Here is a 24,332-nt window from a genome sequence, read left to right on the forward strand (position 1 = left end):
AAAGAAAAGGTCCGAAAGGGAACGGAGTGAACAGAAGAATACACGGCGTGGCAGCAAGGTAGAGAAAGGGGATGGGAAATAAGACGAAGGAAAGAAGAAAAAGAGCGAGGTAGAAAGAAAGCAAAAACAGAAACCAAAGAAAGATATGAAGCCAAGCAATTAAGAAGGAAAGAAATAGAAAGAAAGAAGGGTGAAAGAAAAGACAAAAAGCTAGAAAGAGGAAAGAAAGGAGAAAGCTAGAAAGAGAAAAGAAAGAAAGAAAGGAAAGAAAGAAAAAGAAGGAAAGAAAAAAGAAAGGAAGAAAAAGAAGGAAAGAAAAAAGAAAGCTAGAAAAAGAAAAGAAAGAAACAATAAAGTTAGAAAGAGAAAATAAAGAAAGAAGGAAAGAAAGAAAGAAAAAAAGAAAGAAAAAGAAAGAAAGAAAAAGAAAGAAGTAGAGAAAAAGAAAGCTAGAACAAGAAAAGAAAGAAAAAATAAAGTTAGAAAGAGAAAAGAAAGAAAGAAGTAGAAGGCTAGAAAGAGGGAAATAAATAAATAAAGAGCTAAAAAAGAGAAAATACTGAAAGAAAGAAAGGCAGAACGTGAGGTGTGAATGAAGGAAGGGGGAAGGAGAGGAGAGGGAAGCGGGAAGCGGAGGGGAGCGTGTGAAGCGTTTCCCGGCTCCTCTGCCGGGGCCTGGAGTGGGCCGCTGGTGATCTCATGCAGCCTGCCCTGCACTCACCCCATCCTCCCCCTGCCTGACTCCACCTCCCCATCCTTCTCCCTGGCTCTCTCTCTTTCTCTCTGGGAAAGGCTGCTGATGGCTGACTTCTCTCTCTTTCTCTCTCTCCCCACCATGTCTCCCCTCTGCAGAGCCGGCCCGCCACGCCTCGGACCCTCGGCCGCCCCTGCACCACCTGCACCAGCAGCAGCAGCATGCCCCTGCCCTTCCTGCTGTTGCGCACCCTCCTGATCCGGCTGGCAGGCAGCAGGCTTGCAGCGTCCGGGGTGCAGTTCCTGCGGAAGCGCCTGGCCTGGGCCGGGGCCCGCCTGGCCCCCCTGCTGCGCCGAGTGTGGCGGCGCGCCACCTCCGAGGAATCCCGCCAAGCCGTGCTGGGCTGCGTGCTTTGCGTGCTCAACCTGCGCAAGAGGGTGGACGGCGAGTAAGGGGTGGCCGCCTAGAAGCCCCCTCCCTCATAGGGCCCGCGACCTTCACACGCCCTTCAAGAGGAGAACCCTGGACGCCTGACCTTGCTGGCAACATCTGCAGAGTCAAAAAAGAACTCCCACAAAGTTGTTTCCACCTTCTAAATCCCGTCTTCAAAGAGTGGCCAGTGGGGGCCACAAGACGCAGAGACTGCAGACACCTCCAAAACAATACCACAGGGGGCCACCGAGGCCTCTACCATTGACCATCCAAGGACCTCAAACCTCCCACCTCTGGGAAACAAGGCTGACACCCCTGCCAGGGTGCCACCCTTCCAGCACCCGCCCCCGCCAATACCTGCTTCCAAGAAGGAGCCCAGCCTCAAGGGACAACCACCCCAGCACACCTTCCCAGAAGCACCTGCGGCGACAAGATCCGAGTGGATCTTCTCAAACCCCACGCTGACCTTCACACGACCATCAAATGCCCACCTGAAAAAGTGGGTGGGCACAGCTGGGCCAGCCGAGGCCAGGGCACCTAGGCTTGAAGACTTCTCCAACCCACCCCACCCTACTGCAAGCTCCTCAGAGAAACCAGCCTATTCAACAAACCACCACAATGACCTATTCAGAGACCTCTCCTTCTCTGTACCGGAAGTGACGTTCTGGGAGCCCGGGGACTTGTGCCTCCAATTATTAGCCCGTGTTTAGGAAGGGTTATCATTCTGAAAATATAGCTGTCTTTTTTTGATCCCCACCCATCGACTACTTGGATGCCTTCCGGTCTTCTGTGAACATTTGAACCCTTTATCTATAGTCTTTACGAAGTTTCGCATCACGCAGGACTCCGAAGTGCTGGGCAGCCCCCTGAAGACCCCCTGATTGCGGGCAGTGTGGTTCTGCTGCTTTCAGGGCAGCAGCGAGAGGACCCCGCCGGAGGTTCAGGGATGTTTTCCTGGCTTTAGACTCTGCCTTTGGCCTCGACGCCGGTCTGGGCCGGAGAATCCGGATTTTCCAAGCGCTCGGCCAAGGCTGGAGGGAGCAGACCGAGGGACAGCTGGCGAAGCCCCCCATCTGAGCTCATCCCTGGGGGGCCTCGTGTGGTGTCACCTGCCACTTCCCCTCCCAGGCATCCCGCCAAAGGCTGGCAGGTGGGCCTGCATGCTCCCACCGCAGGCCGGAGTTCCCGGAGGGCTTGTTCCTGCCGCCCACCTGTCCCGCCAACTGGCCCAGGTCAGACAGTTGGCTCCAGAGGGGACATAGCATCATTTTTGGCAACTTCCTGGCAGGCCTGATGACTGAGGAGGATGTCTGAGAGCGCAGTCAGGAAGCTCCAGCCCTTCACAGTTGGCACCCGCCTCTCTCTGCCCAAATGCCCGGACCTGGAGCCTGCCTCTGCCATGGGCACCCTTGATAACGGCATCGTGCACCGGAACCTGAATGACAGGGTGTCCCTCTACCTGGCACGGGCACAGGCCGGTTCTCGGCCCCCCTGTCCCCTGGCAGCGGGGATTGAGAGCCCCCCCATCGACGCCATCAGCGAGGAGGACCGGATCAACCGCAACGCGCTGGCCGCCCGCGCCATCCGCAAGATCACACTGTCCAACTGGCGAGGAGGGCCCGCCGGTGCCACGGAAGGGGTCCACGAGGGGCCCCCGCCACACTCAGAGAGGAACCTCAATAACAACAACAGCCGGGGGGGCCGGGACTTGCCCCGCATGGCCGGCGCGCAGCGTGAACACCGACCCAAGACTCAGGTGAAGGTAAGGCCACCCTGTCATGTGTGAGTTTCGCCAGGTGTTGCATGTCATCTGGCCTCCCTGTCATGTGTGAGTTTCGCCAGGTGTTGCATGTCATCAGGCCTCCCTGTCATGTGTCAGTTTCGCCAGGTGTTGCATGTCATCAGGCCTCCCTGTCATGTGTCAGTTTCGCCAGGTGTTGCATGTCATCAGGCCTCACTGTCATGTGTCAGTTTCGCCAGGTGTTGCATGTCATCTTTTTGCCCACACTGTCCAGTGTATATTATGTGAGAGAGACTGGGGTGCGGGGGGGGGGGGGATAAATGATAATTGGCACTGTGTCCAGAGACCAGTGGTAGGAGTGTGGGCAGAGGCCCTGCTGTGCCTTTCTATGCACTTTAATGTCTTGTTCCTTGCCATGCCATGCTATGCCATGCTATGCCATTACATTGCCGCGCCTTATTATGCACTGTAATGTCTTCTTCCTTGCTACGCTTTGCTATGCCATGCTATGCCATTACATTGCTGCATCTTACTATGCACTTTAATGTCTTGTTCCTTGCCATGCCTTGCTATGACATGCCATGCCATCACATTGCCGCGCCTTATTATGCACTTTAATGTCTTGTTCCTTGCCATGCTATGCCATGCTATGCCATTACATTGCCGCGCCTTATTATGCACTGTAATGTCTTCTTCCTTGCTACGCTTTGCTATGCTATGCCATTACATTGCTGCATCTTACTATGCACTTTAATGTCTTGTTCCTTGCCATGCCTTGCTATGCCATTACATTGCTGCATCTTACTATGCACTTTAATATCTTGTTCCTTGGCTTGTCATGCCATGCTATGCCATTACATTGCTGCGCCTTATTATGCTGTAGTCTGTAATGTTAGCTTCGTCATGCTACACCAGGTGACCCTATGCCAGGGCACCCACCCGGGGCCTGAACATGCCAGTCCATTGCCTGTGGCCTCCCTTCCGACGGCCCACTGACACATGGTCCAAGCACCTCCGCCACTCAGCCGTGCAAAGGGTACCGGTGCAGTGAAACCAGGCCCACTCACTCTGCACTGGAAACTGCAGCACCACCGGGCCGGAAGTGGCACGCACCCGCAGGGAGCAGCTTGCCAGTCCTGTCTATCTGGTCTGCCCGTCTGCATGCAATGTTACCTCAATACCAACTTGCAAATAGCAAATGTGTGCCCACCGCCTGCAATGGCTCTGTTACTGGAGTGTAGAGCATCGGTGCCAATTCTACGGTCTCCCCTTTGCATATATGCCACCTAGAAACGCGCAGGCACGGAGAACACGGGTCCTTGCAGTCTGCGCCCAACATTCCAGGCTTGGCCTCCTGCCTCCCCCACTCCTTCCATAACACCCCCCCCCCCCACTACACAGCATCTAGAGGACACCCACATGGCAGAAGCGGTGCTATGCAAGACCACGGTATATTATATTATAGTAATCACCCTCACAATGATGAAAGGCTGAGCTAACCCAGAATGTTTTCAACATGCAGGTGTCTGCATCCGGCACGTTCACCCACTGAGTTATCTACAGAATAGGCACCTCAAGTTTAGTGCTCGGGTATAGGCATAACGTGTTATAACGTGTTAGACTTTCTTTCTTCACACTCACACACGCCAGAATTGCAGTTTAAGGTTGCGTTCATGTGTCTGCAACAGGTGCACAGACCCACTGGGCTGTGCTGCCCCTTAGGCACCTCCACGTTAACCCGAGATTAAAATGACATCCTAACGCAGCCATATTAATGTACAACACTTGCATAATAGGCAATCCAATAGTATGCATGTGCAAGTTCTACGCAGACCTCTGCAGCAAGGACATGAACCCACTGAGCTATAGTTCCAAATGACACAAAAACGTATTGATCGCGCAGTTTCCTTCCTAGTGATTTCGAGAATCTCAATAACAATGCACGAAAAGTGTCATGTGCACTAGAAAGTGCGCTTTCCTCGTGACACTCTTCATCCACGCGGTGCCGCTCTCCATGGACCTAACTTGACTCAACCAGAGCCCCAGGGGCCGCGAGCCGCGCGCGGTTGCGAAATGGCAAGAGTCTTTCAAACACAGTTTCGTACAGTTTTACACCAGCTTCTAAGCGCTGGAATGAAACCTATATTTAATCCTGTAAAATAGCTCCGCGGGTTGAGCGCTCGCTGCTGTGAACTGCTGGTCGCAGGTTCGAATCCTGACAAGGCCAAATCAGCCTTTCTTCCTTCCGAGGTCAATACATCAGTGCCAGCGTCCGTGGTTGGGTGTTAGGGCATGTAAATATGTTCTAAGTAAATCGCTATATAAACAACACATCATTATTAAATAATGAATCATTTATAACACACTAAAGACTAGGGGGAGCAGGATTCGAACCTGCCTCGTTCTGAAGTGTCTTGTTTTCGAGCCAGCTTACCTCACATATGGCCCAGGTACATACCTATACTGACGCTTCCCAAATTATAAATACAGACTGGAAACCCCCAAATGATGGGGAAAAACCCGGGCTGGGACGTCACCTCCAGAATGGAACGGGTCAGCGTTCTCTCACTAGTGCTGACCACTTCCCCCGCCTCCACCCACACCCCTCTATAGTTTTGTATTGTGCGGGTTCAGCCGGTGGCCGTCACACATGCATGCAACCACACGCACCCATGCATGCAGAGAACCACGCCGGAGACGTGTGATGGCTCCGGTCTCCGGCGCGAACTGCCGGGCACCGCCTTTATTCTTACAACGCGCATGCGCGAGCTCCGTAGAGGCTCGCGCATGCGTACCTCGTGTACGCAATACACAACATCTAGCCACTTGATTTTAAAATGTATCTAAAACGAAAGAGAAAAGAGTGACTGAAAAAAGATACAAATATCTAAGTCCTTCTCCCCTAAATATGACATCATTTGCTATTAGCACCCTTGGCGGGGGAGCCAGCCAATCAGGAAGCTTGAAAGACAGGCTAAATTTCCCATGTTAGCCCGCATTCCAAGCCACCTGATGGCCGCCTCCCACACCCGCCATTATCCCCAGCTTGTACCTCTTTTTAAATAATCTCCACTCCCCACTTACCTCATTGCGGCGGCACTCAACGCCACTGCTGCTTCCTTCTTCCTTCCTCATGCGTGAGGCCACCATGGAAAGGGAAGAGGGACTCTGTACGGAGCCTCGCCTTCCCTTTCCACGGCAGCCATCTTCAAACAGTCTTTTCGTCCCAGCCGATGGCGTTAAGAAAGAGGGTAACGGCCTGGGGCCCTCGTTAAAAGCCCTTGCTTCGCTCTGGCCTTTAATTTGGGCCACCACCACCTGTTCCAGCCCTGGGAACGGATGCTTAACGCCACATTCCAGCAGCAGGTCTAGAACATTTGGGGAACGTGTTTGATTTTGGAACCCGATGGGTGGAGCTAGCTCCCGTGTGGACTTTTGATTGCATAGGCGCCAAGTACAGGGGTGCAGCAGGGGCAGCGGCCCCCTTTCTTCCTTAGCAATGGGGCAGACACCTCATTTGTCCCATCGATATGTTCACAGTTTTCAGTGTATGGCTGTGCACCCTAAATGAGACTGTGCCGGGTGTCAAGGCTGCTGGGAACGACACGCCGGGGGTGTTTAAGTCATGCACGTACAGAGAGAAGTGTTGAGGCCGTGGCCACCCATTTTTAATATCAAACAAAATCCAGGTTTTAATAACTAACTGAAAATGTTATGCTGAGGTGGCAGCATGGACGTCACTTAGGGGTCGCCAGGGCTCGCAACTGCAACCCCTGAGGTCTCCCTTGCTACCCATATTTTTTAAATTGAGGCTCATGGGCTGTGTCTAGCTGTGGCCAGCAGCATGTGGCTCTTTGTTTCTGGAGTGGCTGGTTTTCTGATAGCTATAGCCAATAAGATAGCTCAGTGGGTTGAGCGTTTGCTGCTGCAGTGTGTTTGTGGTCTGCAGGTTTGACTCCCAGCAAGGTCCACTCAGCCTTTCATCCTGCTGAGGCTGATAAAGGAGTACCAGCACAGGTTGGGTGATATTGTATGTATATTTGTTCTATATGAAGGAAGCGCTCAAGTGTAAGTGCTATATAATAACACATCATTATCACGTCTGCTTGCATTCACAGTGATTTGGTAATATGGGCCTATACGCACCGATATTAACGATACATATGGTGATCCATCCTTGTATGAAATGTATATCACTTTACAGTGATATCGTAACCATATTTTTCGTAGTGTACTTGGGCACAATGCTTTCTGATGCCACTTCCTGTTTTGTCGAGGGGTGAACGTTCCTGTTCCATCGCTTCCTGTGATGTCACTTCGGGGTGGGGTCAAATGACATAATTTCCTGTCATGTCATCAGAGGTCAAAGGTCGAGTGATGTCACTTCTGCAACCCCTGGCATTTTGTTGAAATGACGTCCCTGGGTGGCAGGCGCATACAGTTCCATGTCTCATGGCCCTCTTCATCGCATGGCTACAGTGTTTACATGATAACACATATTAAAAGGGCCCCCAGAACCAGTGGTGCACTCGTGCCTTGAAATACTTGTATATAGGCGCGTTATAAATGCCATATCATATCAAATCCGGGTAAATGGCTTCCATTTACAGCACTGGGTGCAGGGGCGGCCAGTAAAAGTGAAACAGGGTGGGGGGACGTGGTCGCCTTCGTCTTTCCCCATCACCTGCCTATTTCTGAGTGGAGAGCAGCTCTTCATGGTCCATATGTAGAGGTGGGGGCGAGGGAGGGGCTGCTTTAACGTTGGTCATGATACTATTGATGGCTTCACAGGATGTCATTTACTACTGCTCAGGATGGCAACTAGGAGTGCCCAGGATGGCAACTAGGAGTGCTCAGGATAGCATTGAAGGCTGCTCAGGATGGAATATAGGAGTGCTCAGGATAGCATTGAAGGCTGCTCAGGATGGCAACTAGGAGTGCTCAGGATAGCATTGAAGGCTGCACAGGATGACACTTAGGAGTGCTCAGGATAGCATTGAAGGCTGCTCAGGATGGCAACTAGGAGTGCTCAGGATAGCATTGAAGGCTGCTCAGGATGGCAACTAGGAGTGCTCAGGATAGCATTGAAGGCTGCTCAGAATGACAAATAGGAGTGCTCAGGATAGCATTGAAGGCTGCACAGGATGACACTTAGGAGTGCTCAGGATAGCATTGAAGGCTGCTCAGGATGGCAACTAGGAGTGCTCAGGATAGCATTGAAGGCTGCTCAGGATGGCAAATAGGAGTGCTCAGGATAGCATTGAAGGCTGCTCAGAATGACAAATAGGAGTTCTCAGGATAGCATTGAAGGCTGCTCAGGATGACACATGGGAGTGATCAGGATAGCATTGAAGGCTGCACAGGATGACACTTAGGAGTGCTCAGGATAGCATTGAAGGCTGCTCAGGATGGCAAATAGGAGTGCTCAGGATAGCATTGAAGGCTGCTCAGGATGACACATGGGAGTGCTCAGGATAGCATTGAAGGCTACACAGGATGACACTTAGGAGTGCTCAGGATAGCATTGAAGGCTGCTCAGGATGGCAAATAGGAGTGCTCAGGATAGCATTGAAGGCTGCTCAGAATGACAAATAGGAGTGCTCAGGATAGCATTGAAGGCTGCTCAGAATGACAAATAGGAGTGCTCAGGATAGCATTGAAGGCTGCACAGGATGACACTTAGGAGTGCTCAGGATAGCATTGAAGGCTGCTCAGGATGGCAAATAGGAGTGCTCAGGATAGCATTGAAGGCTGCTCAGGATGACACATGGGAGTGCTCAGGATAGTATTGAAGGCTGCACAGGATGACACTTAGGAGTGCTCAGGATAGCATTGAAGGCTGCTCAGGATGGCAAATAGGAGTGCTCAGGATAGCATTGAAGGCTGCTCAGGATGGCAAATAGGAGTGCTCAGGATAGCATTGAAGGCTGCACAGGATGACACTTAGGAGTGCTCAGGATAGCATTGAAGGCTGCTCAGAATGACAAATAGGAGTGCTCAGCATAGCATTGAAGGCTGCACAGGATGACACTTAGGAGTGCTCAGGATAGCATTGAAGGCTGCACAGGATGACACTTAGGAGTGCTCAGGATAGCATTGAAGGCTGCACAGGATGACACTTAGGAGTGCTCAGGATAGCATTGAAGGCTGCTCAGGATGGCAACTAGGAGTGCTCAGGATAGCATTGAAGGCTGCTCAGGATGGCAAATAGGAGTGCTCAGGATAGCATTGAAGAATGCTCAGAATGACACTTAGGAGTGCTCAGGAGAGCATTGAAGGCTGCTCAGGATGACACTTAGGAGTGCTCAGGAGAGCATTGAAGGCTGCACAGGATGACACTTAGGAGTGCCCAGGACAGCATTGAAGGCTACTCAGGATGGCAACTAGGAGTGCTCAGGATAGCATTGAAGGCTGCTCAGAATGACAAATAGGAGTGCTCAGGATAGCATCGAAGGCTGCACAGGATGACACTTAGGACTGCTCAGGATAGCATTGAAGGCTGCTCAGGATGGCAACTAGGAGTGCTCAGGATAGCATTGAAGGCTGCTCAGGATGGCAAATAGGAGTGCTCAGGATAGCATTGAAGGATGCTCAGAATGACAAATAGGAGTGCTCAGGATAGCATTGAAGGCTGCTCAGGATGGCAAATAGGAGTACTCAGGATAGCATTGAAGGCTGCTCAAGATGACACTTAGGAGTGCTCAGGATAGCATTGAAGGCTGCTCAGGATGGCAACTAGGAGTGCTCAGGATAGCATTGAAGGCTGCTCAGGATGGCAAATAGGAGTGCTCAGGATAGCATTGGAGGCTGCTCAAGATGACACTTAGGAGTGCTCAGGATAGCATTGAAGGCTGCTCAGGATGGCAACTAGGAGTGCTCAGGATAGCATTGAAGGCTGCTCAGGATGGCAAATAGAAGTGCTCAGGATAACATTGAAGGCTCCTCAGGATGGCAAATAGGAGTGCTCAGGATAGCATTGAAGGCTGCCCAGGATGGCAAATAGGAGTACTCAGGATAGCATTGACGGCTGCTCAGGATGGAATATAGGAGTGCTCAGGATAGCATTGAAGGGTGCTCAGGATGACACTTAGGAGTGCTCAGGATAGCATTGAAGGATGCTCAGAATGACAAATAGGAGTGCTCAGGATAGCATTGAAGGCTGCACAGGATGACACTTAGGAGTGCTCAGGATAGCATTGTAGGCTGCTCAGGATGGCAACTAGGAGTGCTCAGGATAGCATTGAAGGCTGCTCAGGATGGCAAATAGGAGTGCTCAGGATAGCATTGAAGGCTGCTCAGGATGGCAAATAGGAGTGCTCAGGATAGCATTGAAGGCTGCTCAGGATGGCAACTAGGAGTGCTCAGGATAGCATTGAAGGCTGCTCAGGATGGCAAATAGGAGTGCTCAGGATAGCATTGGAGGCTGCTCAAGATGACACTTAGGAGTGCTCAGGATAGCATTGAAGGCTGCTCAGGCTGGCAACTAGGAGTGCTCAGGATAGCATTGAAGGCTGCTCAGGATGGCAAATAGAAGTGCTCAGGATAGCATTGAAGGCTCCTCAGGATGGCAAATAGGAGTGCTCAGGATAGCATTGAAGGCTGCTCAGGATGGCAAATAGGAGTACTCAGGATAGCATTGACGGCTGCTCAGGGTGGAATATAGGAGTGCTCAGGATAGCATTGAAGGATGCTCAGAATGACAAATAGGAGTGCTCAGGATAGCATTGAAGGCTGCACAGGATGACACTTAGGAGTGCTCAGGATAGCATTGAAGGCTGCTCAGGATAGCATTGAAGGCTGCTCAGGATGACACATGGGAGTGCTCAGGATAGCATTGAAGGCTGCACAGGATGACACTTAGGAGTGCTCAGGATAGCATTGAAGGCTGCTCAGGATGACACATGGGAGTGCTCAGGATAGCATTGAAGGCTGCTCAGGATGGCAAATAGGAGTGCTCAGGATAGCATTGGAGGCTGCTCAAGATGACACTTAGGAGTACTCAGGATAGCATTGAAGGCTGCTCAGGATGGCAACTAGGAGTGCTCAGGATAGCATTGAAGGCTGCTCAGGATGGCAAATAGAAGTGCTCAGGATAGCATTGAAGGCTCCTCAGGATGGCAAATAGGAGTACTCAGGATAGCATTGAAGGCTGCTCAGGATGGCAAATAGGAGTACTCAGGATAGCATTGACGGCTGCTCAGGATGGAATATAGGAGTGCTCAGGATAGCATTGAAGGGTGCTCAGGATGACACTTAGGAGTGCTCAGGATAGCATTGAAGGATGCTCAGAATGACAAATAGGAGTGCTCAGGATAGCATTGAAGGCTGCACAGGATAGCATTGAAGGCTGCTCGGGATGACACTTAGGAGTGCTCAGGATAGCATTGAAGGCTGCTCAGGATGGCAAATAGGAGTACTCAGGATAGCATTGACGGCTGCTCAGGATGGAATATAGGAGTGCTCAGGATAGCATTGAAGGGTGCTCAGGATGACACTTAGGAGTGCTCAGGATAGCATTGAAGGATGCTCAGAATGACAAATAGGAGTGCTCAGGATAGCATTGAAGGCTGCTCAGGATAGCATTGAAGGCTGCTCGGGATGACACTTAGGAGTGCTCAGGATAGCATTGAAGGCTCCTCAGGATGGCAAATAGGAGTGCTCAGGATAGCATTGAAGGCTGCTCAGGATGGCAAATAGGAGTGCTCAGGATAGCATTGAAGGCTGCACAGGATGAGACTTAGGAGTGCTCAGGATAGCATTGAAGGCTGCTCAGGATAGCATTGAAGGGTGCTCAGGATGACACTTAGGAGTGCTCGGGATAGCATTGAAGGCTCCTCAGGATGGCAAATAGGAGTGCTCAGGATAGCATTGAAGGCTGCTCAGGATGGCAAATAGGAGTACTCAGGATAGCATTGACGGCTGCTCAGGATGGAATATAGGAGTGCTCAGGATAGCATTGAAGGGTGCTCAGGATGACACTTAGGAGTGCTCAGGATAGCATTGAAGGCTGCACAGGATGACACTTAGGAGTGCTCAGGATAGCATTGAAGGCTGCTCAGGATAGCATTGAAGGCTGCACAGGATGACACTTAGGAGTGCTCAGGATAGCATTGAAGGCTGCTCAGGATGGCAACTAGGAGTGCTCAGGATAGCATTGAAGGCTGCTCAGAATGACAAATAGGAGTGCTCAGGATAGCATTGAAGGCTGCACAGGATGACACTTAGGAGTGCTCAGGATAGCATTGAAGGCTGCTCAGGATGGCAACTAGGAGTGCTCAGGATAGCATTGAAGGCTGCTCAGGATGGCAAATAGGAGTGCTCAGGATAGCATTGAAGGATGCTCAGAATGACACTTAGGAGTGCTCAGGAGAGCATTGAAGGCTGCTCATGATGACACTTAGGAGTGCTCAGGAGAGCATTGAAGGCTGCACAGGATGACACTTAGGAGTGCTCAGGACAGCATTGAAGGCTGCTCAGGATGGCAACTAGGAGTGCTCAGGATAGCATTGAAGGCTGCTCAGAATGACAAATAGGAGTGCTCAGGATAGCATTGAAGGCTGCACAGGATGACACTTAGGAGTGCTCAGGATAGCATTGAAGGCTGCTCAGGATGGCAACTAGGAGTGCTCAGGATAGCATTGAAGGCTGCTCAGGATGGCAAATAGGAGTGCTCAGGATAGCATTGAAGGATGCTCAGAATGACAAATAGGAGTGCTCAGGATAGCATTGAAGGCTGCTCAGGATGGCAAATAGGAGTACTCAGGATAGCATTGAAGGCTGCTCAAGATGACACTTAGAGATAGCATTGAAGGCTGCTCAGGATGGCAACTAGGAGTGCTCAGGATAGCATTGAAGGCTGCTCAGGATGGCAAATAGGAGTACTCAGGATAGCATTGACGGCTGCTCAGGATGGAATATAGGAGTGCTCAGGATAGCATTGAAGGGTGCTCAGGATGACACTTAGGAGTGCTCAGGATAGCATTGAAGGCTGCACAGGATGACACTTAAGAGTGCTCAGGATAGCATTGAAGGCTGCTCAGGATAGCATTGAAGGCTGCTCAGGATGACACATGGGAGTGCTCAGGATAGCATTGAAGGCTGCACAGGATGACACTTAGGAGTGCTCAGGATAGCATTTAAGGCTGCTCAGGATGACACATGGGAGTGCTCAGGATAGCATTGAAGGCTGCTCAGGATGGCAAAAAGGAGTGCTCAGGATAGCATTGGAGGCTGCTCAAGATGACACTTAGGAGTGCTCAGGATAGCATTGAAGGCTGCTCAGGATGGCAACTAGGAGTGCTCAGGATAGCATTGAAGGCTGCTCAGGATGGCAAATAGAAGTGCTCAGGATAGCATTGAAGGCTCATCAGGATGGCAAATAGGAGTGCTCAGGATAGCATTGAAGGCTGCTCAGGATGGCAAATAGGAGTACTCAGGATAGCATTGACGGCTGCTCAGGATGGAATATAGGAGTGCTCAGGATAGCATTGAAGGGTGCTCAGGATGACACTTAGGAGTGCTCAGGATAGCATTGAAGGATGCTCAGAATGACAAATAGGAGTGCTCAGGATAGCATTGAAGGCTGCTCAGGATAGCATTGAAGGCTGCTCAGGATGACACATGGGAGTGCTCAGGATAGCATTGAAGGCTGCACAGGATGACACTTAGGAGTGCTCAGGATAGCATTGACGGCTGCACAGGATGACACATGGGAGTGCTCAGGATAGCATTGAAGGCTGCTCAGGATGACACATGGGAGTGCTCAGGATAGCATTGAAGGCTGCTCAGGATGGAAGCTAGGAGTGCTCAGGATAGCATTGAAGGCTGCTCAGGATGGCAAATAGGAGTGCTCAGGATAGCATTGAAGGCTGCACAGGATGACACTTAGGAGTGCTCAGGACAGCATTGAAGGCTGCTCAGGATAGCATTGAAGGCTGCACAGGATGACACTTAGGAGTGCTCAGGATAGCATTGAAGGCTGCACAGGATGACACTTAGGAGTGCTCAGGATAGCATTAAAGGCTGCTCAGGATGGCAACTAGGAGTGCCCAGGATAGCATTGAAGGCTGCTCAGGATGGCAACTAGGAGTGCTCAGGATAGCATTGAAGGCTGCTCAGGATGGCAACTAGGAGTGCTCAGGATAGCATTGAAGGCTGCACAGGATGACACTTAGGAGTGCTCAGGATAGAATTGAAGGCTGCACAGGATGACATTTAGGAGTGCTCAGGATAGCAACTAGGAGTGCTCAGGATAGCATTGAAGGCTGCTCAGGATGGCAACTAGGAGTGCTCAGGATAGCATTGAAGGCTGCTCAGGATGACACATGGGAGTGCTCAGGATAGCATTGAAGGCTGCTCAGGATGGCAACTAGGAGTGCTCAGGATAGCATTGAAGGGTGCTCAGGATGACACATGGGAGTGCTCAGGATAGCATTGAAGGCTGCTCAGTATGACACATGCGAGTGCTCAGGATAGCATTGAAGGCTGCTCAGAATGACAAATAGGAGTGCTCAGGATAGCACTGAAGACTGCTCAGGAATGACACTTGGGAGTGCTCAGGATAGCATTGAAGGCTGCACAGGATGACACTTAGGAGTGCTCAGGATAGCACTGAAGGCTGCTCAGGATGACACATGGGAGTGCTCAGGATAGCATTGAAGGCTGCACAGGATGACACTTAGGAGTGCCCAGGATAGCATTGAAGGCTGCTCAGGATGGCAACTAGGAGTGCTCAGGATAGCATTGAAGGCTGCTCAGGATGGCAAATAGGAGTGCTCAGGATAGCATTGAAGGCTGCTCAGGATGGCAAATAGGAGTACTCAGGATAGCATTGAAGGCTGCTCAAGATGACACTTAGGAGTGCTCAGGATAGCATTGAAGGCTGCTCAGGATGGCAACTAGAAGTGCTCAGGATAGCATTGAAGGCTGCTCAGGATGGCAAATAGGAGTGCTTAGGATAGCATTGGAGGCTGCACAAGATGACACTTAGGAGTGCTCAGGATAGCATTGAAGGCTGCTCAGGATGGCAACTAAGAGTGCTCAGGATAGCATTGAAGGCTGCTCAGGATGGCAAATAGAAGTGCTCAGGATAGCATTTGAAGGCTCCTCAGTATGGCAAATAGGAGTGCTCAGGATAGCATTGAAGGCTGCTCAGGATGGCAAATAGGAGTACTCAGGATAGCATTGACGGCTGCTCAGGATGGAATATAGGAGTGCTCAGGATAGCATTGAAGGGTGCTCAGGATGACACTTAGGAGTGCTCAGGATAGCATTGAAGGATGCTCAGAATGACAAATATGAGTGCTCAGGATAGCATTGAAGGCTGCACAGGATGACACTTAGTAGTGCTCAGGATAGCATTGAAGGCTGCTCAGGATAGCATTGAAGGCTGCTCAGGATGACACATGGGAGTGCTCAGGATAGCATTGAAGGCTGCACAGGATGACACTTGGGAGTGCTCAGGATAGCATTGAAGGCTGCTCAGGATGGCAACTAGGAGTGCTCAGGATAGCATTGAAGGCTGCACAGGATGACACTTAGGAGTGCTCAGGATAGCATTGCAGGCTGCACAGGATGACACTTAGGAGTGCTCAGGATAGCATTGAAGGCAGCTCAGGATGGCAACTAGGAGTGCCCAGGATAGCATTGAAGGCTGCTCAGGATGGCAACTAGGAGTGCTCAGGATAGCATTGAAGGCTGCACAGGATGACACTTAGGAGTGCTCAGGATAGCATTGAAGGCTGCACAGGATGACACTTAGGAGTGCTCAGGATAGCAACTAGGAGTGCTCAGGAGAGCATTGAAGGCTGCTCAGGATGACAACTAGGAGTGCTCAGGATAGCATTGAAGGGTGCTCAGGATGACACATGGGAGTGCTCAGGATAGCATTGAAGGCTGCTCAGGATGACACATGGGAGTGCTCAGGATAGAATTGAAGGCTGCTCAGAATGACAAATAGGAGTGCTCAGGATAGCACTGAAGACTGTTCAGGAATGACACGTGGGAGTGCTCAGGATAGCATTGAAGGCTGCACAGGATGACACTTAGGAGTGCTCAGGATAGCACTGAAGGCTGCTCAGGATGACACATGGGAGTGCTCAGGATAGCATTAAGGGCTGCACAGGATGACACATGGGAGTGCTCAGGATAGCATTGAAGGCTGCTCAGGATGACACATGGGAGTGCTCAGGATAGCATTGAAGGCTGCACAGGATGACACTTAGGAGTGCTCAGGATAGCATTGAAGGCTGCTCAGGATGGCAACTAGGAGTGCCCAGGATAGCATTGAAGGCTGCTCAGGATGGCAACTAGGAGTGCTCAGGATAGCATTGAAGGCTGCACAGGATGACACTTAGGAGTGCTCAGGATAGCATTGAAGGCTGCACAGGATGACACTTAGGAGTGCTCAGGATAGCAACTAGGAGTGCTCAGGAGAGCATTGAAGGCTGCTCAGGATGACAACTAGGAGTGCTCAGGATAGCATTGAAGGGTGCTCAGGATGACACATGGGAGTGCTCAGGATAGCATTGAAGGCTGCTCAGGATGACACATGGGAGTGCTCAGGATAGCATTGAAGGCTGCTCAGAATGACAAATAGGATTGCTCAGGATAGCACTGAAGACTGTTCAGGAATGACACGTGGGAGTGCTCAGGATAGCACTGAAGGCTGCTCAGGATGACACATGGGAGTGCTCAGGATAGCATTAAGGGCTGCACAGGATGACACATGGGAGTGCTCAGGATAGCATTGAAGGCTGCTCAGGATGACACATGGGAGTGCTCAGGATAGCATTGAAGGCTGCTCAGGATGACACATGGGAGTGCTCAGGATAGCATTGAAGGATGCTCAGAATGACACATGGGAGTGCTCAGGATTACATTGAAGGCTGCTCAGGATGACACATGGGAGTGCTCAGGATAGCATTGAAGGCTGCTCAGGATGACACATGGGAGTGCTCAGGATAGCATTGAAGGATGCTCAGAATGACACATGGGAGTGCTCAGGATTACATTGAAGGCTGCTCATAATGACACATGGGAGTGCTCAGGATAGCATTGAAGGCTGCTCAGGATGGCAAATAGGAGTGCTCAGGATAGCATAGAAGGCTGCTCAGAATGACAAATAGGAGTGCTCAGGATAGCATTGAAGGCTGCACAGGATGACACTTAGGAGTGCTCAGGATAGCATTGAAGGCTGCACAGGATGACACTTAGGAGTGCTCAGGATAGCATTGAAGGCTGCACAGGATGACACTTAGGAGTGCTCAGGATAGCATTGAAGGCTGCTCAGGATGGCAACTAGGAGTGCTCAGGATAGCATTGAAGGCTGCTCAGGATGGCAAATAGGAGTGCTCAGGATAGCATTGAAGAATGCTCAGAATGACACTTAGGAGTGCTCAGGAGAGCATTGAAGGCTGCTCAGGATGACACTTAGGAGTGCTCAGGAGAGCATTGAAGGCTGCACAGGATGACACTTAGGACTGCCCAGGACAGCATTGAAGGCTACTCAGGATGGCAACTAGGAGTGCTCAGGATAGCATTGAAGGCTGCTCAGAATGACAAATAGGAGTGCTCAGGATAGCATCGAAGGCTGCACAGGATGACACTTAGGACTGCTCAGGATAGCATTGAAGGCTGCTCAGGATGGCAACTAGGAGTGCTCAGGATAGCATTGAAGGCTGCTCAGGATGGCAAATAGGAGTGCTCAGGATAGCATTGAAGGATGCTCAGAATGAGAAATAGGAGTGCTCAGGATAGCATTGAAGGCTGCTCAGGATGGCAAATAGGAGTACTCAGGATAGCATTGAAGGCTGCTCAAGATGACACTTAGGAGTGCTCAGGATAGCATTGAAGGCTGCTCAGGATGGCAACTAGGAGTGCTCAGGATAGCATTGAAGGCTGCTCAGGATGGCAAATAGGAGTGCTCAGGATAGCATTGGAGGCTGCTCAAGATGACACTTAGGAGTGCTCAGGATAGCATTGAAGGCTGCTCAGGATGGCAACTAGGAGTGCTCAGGATAGCATTGAAGGCTGCTCAGGATGGCAAATAGAAGTGCTCAGGATAACATTGAAGGCTCCTCAGGATGGCAAATAGGAGTGCTCAGGATAGCATTGAAGGCTGCCCAGGATGGCAAATAGGAGTACTCAGGATAGCATTGACGGCTGCTCAGGATGGAATATAGGAGTGCTCAGGATAGCATTGAAGGGTGCTCAGGATGACACTTAGGAGTGCTCAGGATAGCATTGAAGGATGCTCAGAATGACAAATAGGAGTGCTCAGGATAGCATTGAAGGCTGCACAGGATGACACTTAGGAGTGCTCAGGATAGCATTGAAGGCTGCTCAGGATGGCAACTAGGAGTGCTCAGGATAGCATTGAAGGCTGCTCAGGATGGCAAATAGGAGTGCTCAGGATAGCATTGAAGGCTGCTCAGGATGGCAAATAGGAGTGCTCAGGATAGCATTGAAGGCTGCTCAGGATGGCAACTAGGAGTGCTCAGGATAGCATTGAAGGCTGCTCAGGATGGAATATAGGAGTGCTCAGGATAGCATTGAAGGATGCTCAGAATGACAAATAGGAGTGCTCAGGATAGCATTGAAGGCTGCACAGGATGACACTTAGGAGTGCTCAGGATAGCAACTAGGAGTGCTCAGGAGAGCATTGAAGGCTGCTCAGGATGACAACTAGGAGTGCTCAGGATAGCATTGAAGGGTGCTCAGGATGACACATGGGAGTGCTCAGGATAGCATTGAAGGCTGCTCAGGATGACACATGGGAGTGCTCAGGATAGCATTGAAGGCTGCTCAGAATGACAAATAGGAGTGCTCAGGATAGCACTGAAGACTGTTCAGGAATGACACGTGGGAGTGCTCAGGATAGCATTGAAGGCTGCACAGGATGACACTTAGGAGTGCTCAGGATAGCACTGAAGGCTGCTCAGGATGACACATGGGAGTGCGCAGGATAGCATTAAGGGCTGCACAGGATGACACATGGGAGTGCTCAGGATAGCATTGAAGGCTGCTCAAGATGACACATGGGAGTGCTCAGGATAGCATTGAAGGCTGCTCAGGATGACACATGGGAGTGCTCAGGATAGCATTGAAGGATGCTCAGAATGACACATGGGAGTGCTCAGGATTACATTGAAGGCTGCTCAGGATGACACATGGGAGTGCTCAGGATAGCATTGAAGGCTGCTCAGGATGACACATGGGAGTGCTCAGGATAGCATTGAAGGATGCTCAGAATGACACATGGGAGTGCTCAGGATTACATTGAAGGCTGCTCATAATGACACATGGGAGTGCTCAGGATAGCATTGAAGGCTGCTCAGGATGGCAAATAGGAGTGCTCAGGATAGCATTGAAGGCTGCTCAGAATGACAAATAGGAGTGCTCAGGATAGCATTGAAGGCTGCACAGGATGACACTTAGGAGTGCTCAGGATAGCATTGAAGGCTGCACAGGATGACACTTAGGAGTGCTCAGGATAGCAATGAAGGCTCAGGATAGGGTCAGAGTCCAATACCAAATATGTGCCTTGGTCATTCAATAAATTAAGGCATCCAGAGTTGTAAAAGTTGGTATCCATCAGTACTAAGGCGCCGCCTTTATCGGCTGGTTTCAGTGTGATAGATGAGTCTTCTGCCAATTCTTTTATCAATTTGAGTTGATGTTTCCTAATGTTGATTTTTATAGGAGTATTGTATTTGAGTCGTTTTAGTTCTTTTGAGGTTTTAAACTTGAAGAGATTGATGACTGGATGATTTAATTGAGGATGAAAAGAACTTTTATTTTTTAATTCAAGATACTCATGTTCCTTGTGTTGTCCAGTCGGTTCAGGAAGTGAATCAAAGAATACTTTGAGTTCCATTTTACGTATAAGTTTAAATAAGTTCACTTCTTCTTCAAAGTTGTTAGTGCTGGATGTGGGAATAAATGATAGGCCCAAGTTCAGTGAACACAGAACCGTGGAAAACCAAGATAGCTTTATGGAAAAGGTTTATAGATGACATCTTTGGTATCTGGCTAGGCACCAAGGATGAACTCAACCAGTTCTTCCAATATTTAAACAGTTGCCATGAAAGAATTACCTTCACCCTAGAGATGGGCACACCTAACATTCATTTTCTGGACATTAATATTGGAATCATTGGTAACAATCTACAAACCAGTATTTACAGGAAACCCACAGATTGTAACAGTACACTACGATTTGAAAGTTTCCACCCAACCCATTTGAAGGACAACTTACCCTTCAGTCAAATGTTACGTCTCAAAAGGATTACATCTGACACTAATAAACTACAAGGAGAATATGAGGATATGAAACAAAGGTTTATCAAGAGAGGCTTCCCTGATGCCACCGTTGATAAAGCTATCAGACGTACCGCGACTCTTTCAAGATCCAACCTACTGGAAGATAAACCTAAGAAGATTAATACCAGACTCATCCATTCATTGAAATTTTCCAGTCAGAGCTATCAGATCAAGAGAATAATAACCAAGAATTGGGACCTCATCAAAGCAGACCCTAATCTTAACAGATTATTCCCTGAACCGCCTATGTTGGCATATAAGAGAGGAAAGAACTTGAGGGATAGTTTGGTTAAAGCTGAAAAGAAAACATCATCAGTACAAACGACTTTGAGTAAACAAAAATCTGGAACTTACCCATGTCTACACTGTCAGCATTGCCCTAACATAATTAAAGGTGAATACATTCGACACCCTAACAATGGTAAAAAAATATTCCTATCAGATCATGCCACTTGTGACAGCAAAAATGTCATCTACGCCTTAAGATGTCCCTGTGGGAAATACTATGTAGGCAAAACTAATAGGAAAGCGAAAGAACGCTGGACTGAACATAAGTCGAATATTAGAACACAGAATGACAAATCACCAGTCTTTAGACACTTTAAGGAGAACGGTCATAACATTTCACAACTTAGATGGGTTATTTTAGAAACAGTACATTCTCTACCAAGAGGAGGAGATTTTGCTAAGAAGTTAGCACAAAGAGAACTGTACTGGATCCATAAATTGGACTCAGTTAATCCCAAAGGACTTAACGAAGATTTCTACCTAGGTCCTTTCCTTTGAAACACCTCTCCTTTAACGCAACATCCTTTTTCCTCCATTGCTGAGATCTGCTCTATCACATCGATAGCCTTTAAGTCTAAATATAGGCATCAACTTTTCCCCCCCAGAGGTATTAGAATTCAGTTTTGGGTTTGCATCTGAGCTAATCACATTTAACCTCAACAGATTGTGCACTCATCTGATATGAGGCAGAGTACAGCATACCTTGTTTATCATATTGATACTATTTATTTACTTGACTTCTATGGATGACTTTTCTAGTATGTTTACATTTACAAATGCATATGTTTTTTATGTATAACATGTCATATCTGGCTACAAATGTCTAATATATCTATGCAGTTTAGTATTTGCACCTCCTATGTATTATCTCTAATGATATTCGGGTTAATCATTTTTGAAGGTTTGAACATACCCCTGCAATGACACTAGTTTTCTTAATTACATCTTTTGTTAGACTCCCTTCACACGTACTTTCCCATGTATACAGACTTTTTGAGAATATTAAACAAACCAGACTAATTTCTTTAAATGACACTCCTTATTAGACTCCCTTTATACTCATTTTTCCTGCATACATAGACCTTTGTGTCACATTTAATGACTCAAGTCAACTTTACACATCCAGCTTTTCACATTCAGCCGTATTTACCTCTTGGCCACTTTTTGCTACCAGACTCGTCTCTTTAAACGGACGTATACATGGTGTTTACATTGGCGACGTCATGTGCGTTACAGCGTGATGACGTCACAATAATGACGTATATATTAACCGCCATGTTTTTTGGAGGCCTATAGCGACTGCGGAATCTCCCCGCTCCTACCTGTCTTTCCTGCCTTACAAAGACTACAGTAAGTTACTTATTCTAGGACAGGGCCAGACTACTATAACCCTATTTTTCAATTTTGACGCTAGTTGGATACTCTTGACACTGTAGACCTGTTTGGTCGTTCTATTTGTAACGAGTGGCGCCTCCATCTTTTAGGTACCGCGCACAGACTGAAAATACTGTTCTCCTTTGACACCAACACGTCCCCTCAGCCTCTGAGGGATTCAGATACAAGCAATTCTTGTTTGGCTAGTAAGTTAACAGACTTTCTTCTTCATCTATCAATTTATACTTGATTCCAAAGCACAGTGCTCATTTAGTATCTTCTACATCTTTGGTTATACTATAGGGGACCCAGACAGCTACAACTTGTTGGGATGACACACTTGTGTAACGACATGACCCAGTCTATCCTTTAATGTAACATACGGTATGTTTATTACTCTTTATACACCTAGTAGTTCTTGCAATAGTCTATTTTTTCTTACATTTGATTTATAATTGTTTAGGATGAAGACTCTGCTATAGCGATATTAACTCTTGTTCCTTGTTACTTTATAACATGATTGCAGACTCCTCTAATTAGTGTACTACCTTTTGCTTTAAGAACTTATATGATTTATTGGATAAATCACTGTCTCTAAAACATTAAGTTGATATCATTATTATGTAAATTGACATTATTATTATTTTATATATACTTCTCTAGAGTTACTGTGATTGACACAACGAATAACTACAGCCCCTGATGAAGAGAACATTATCTCGAAACGCGTTGGGCATTTGCTCTTTGAAAAATAAATCCAGATTGGATAACCAACTCTTCATTGAATTGATGAATATGTTTCGATACTAAACAGATATCTTGAATTACTATGTTGTTTCATTGCACTTTAAATTGATTTACTCCATTTACTCTGATTCCCCTCTTGGGAATAAACCTTTATTCAGCTTGTTTAAGCGATTAATAGAGTGCAGGGGACGGGAGTTCCCTAATAGGGTTCTTTTTTGTCTTTGCAGACCTCAAATACCTGCCATAGCAGCTTGAAGTTGCATCCTGAGCAGACCTCAAATACCTGCCATAGCAGCTTGAAGTTGCATCCTGAGCAGACCTCAAATACCTGCCATAGCAGCTTGAAGTTGCATCCTGAGCAGACCTCAAATAACTGCCAAAGCAGCTTGAAGTTGCATCCTGAGCAGACCTCAAATACCTGCCATAGCAGCTTGAAGTTGCATCCTGAGCAGACCTCAAATACCTGCCATAGCAGCTTGAAGTTGCATCCTGAGCAGACCTCAAATAACTGCCAAAGTAGCTTGAAGTTGCATCCTGAGCAGACCTCAAATACCTGCCATAGCAGCTTGAAGTTGCATCCTGAGCAGACCTCAAATACCTGCCATAGCAGTTTGAAGTTGCATCCTGAGCAGACCTCATATAACTGCCAAAGCAGCTTGAAGTTGCATCCTGAGCAGACCTCAACTGCCAAAGCAGCTTGAAGTTGCATCCTGAGCAGACCTCAAATACCTTCCATAGCAGCTTGAAGTTGCATCCTGAGCAGACCTCAAATACCTGCCATAGCAGTATGAAGTTGCATCCTGAGCAGACCTCAAATACCTGCCATAGCAGCTTGAAGTTGCATCCTGACCAGACCACAAACGCTTTACATGGGTTTGTGTATTCTGTTCGCAGTTCAACCTGCCAAATTTCTTTAAAACCCTTTTTTCTTGCTTTTTAACGGCCAAAATATAGATGGTGCGTTGAGGTCAGGCATATAGAATGGGGCGGGGAGTGAGGTGGAGGGGTCTCTTTCACACCAATTTTGGTAGTGAAAACATTGTTAAGAAATGCAGGAAAACCAATTCGACCAGCTTAGTTTTGACCAAATCACAGCGATCCCCTGAAAGGCCTCAAAGAACCGGCGTAAGTGCCCCCTTGAGCATAACTCAAATGCCATCATGAGCAGCTTTAACTACCATCCTGCTCAGACCTCAAAGTCCTTCCCGAGCAGCCTCTATTGCCTCCCTGAGCAAAGCTCAAATACCATCCTGAGCAGCCTTAAATGGCCCTCTGCTCAGACTTCCCTGAGCAAATCTCAAATGCCATCCTGAGCAGTCTTAAATGCCCCCCCCGCTCAGACCTCAAAGTCCTTCCTGAGCAGCCTCTATTGCCTCCCTGAGCAAAGCTCAAAGGCCTTCCCGTCACCCTCAAATGGTATCCCTGCAAGACATCAACTGTGTTGGTGAGCAGCCTCAATTGCCATTCCATGCAGGACTGAAATACGTCAAATGCCTCACAGAACAGCCACAAGTGCCCTCTGGAGTATAACCCAAATGCCACCATGAGCAGCCTTAAATTCCATACTGCTCAGACCTCAAGGGACTACTTGAGTCCTTAAATACCATCCTGCTCAGACCTCAAAGTCCTTCCTGAGCAGCCTTTATTCTACCCTGAACACCGCTCAAAGCCATCCTGAGCAGCCTTCAATGGTATCCTGGGCAGCCTTAAATTCCATCCTGCTCAGACCTCAAA

At 48.6% G+C, this 24,332-nt stretch overlaps 1 protein-coding gene across 2 annotated transcripts in view; it reads left to right on the plus strand.

Annotated features, from left to right (window-relative positions):
• The first annotated feature begins 1,142 nt into the window (after positions 1 to 1,142).
• The window catches only part of LOC138468335 (uncharacterized), a 419,279-nt gene continuing 396,089 nt past the window's right edge, over positions 1,143 to 24,332 (plus strand). For both annotated transcript variants that reach the window (XM_069608850.1, XM_069608851.1), the window contains exon 1: positions 1,143 to 2,888. In XM_069608850.1, coding sequence (XP_069464951.1) covers positions 2,433 to 2,888 — 456 coding nt within the window. In that variant the 5' untranslated portion in view covers positions 1,143 to 2,432. The remainder of the gene's footprint in view (positions 2,889 to 24,332) is intronic.

The sequence above is a fragment of the Ambystoma mexicanum genome, chromosome 4q (genome assembly GCF_040938575.1).
Source record: "Ambystoma mexicanum isolate Mex_15411 chromosome 4q, UKY_AmexF1_1, whole genome shotgun sequence".
Lineage (NCBI taxonomy): Eukaryota > Metazoa > Chordata > Amphibia > Caudata > Ambystomatidae > Ambystoma > Ambystoma mexicanum.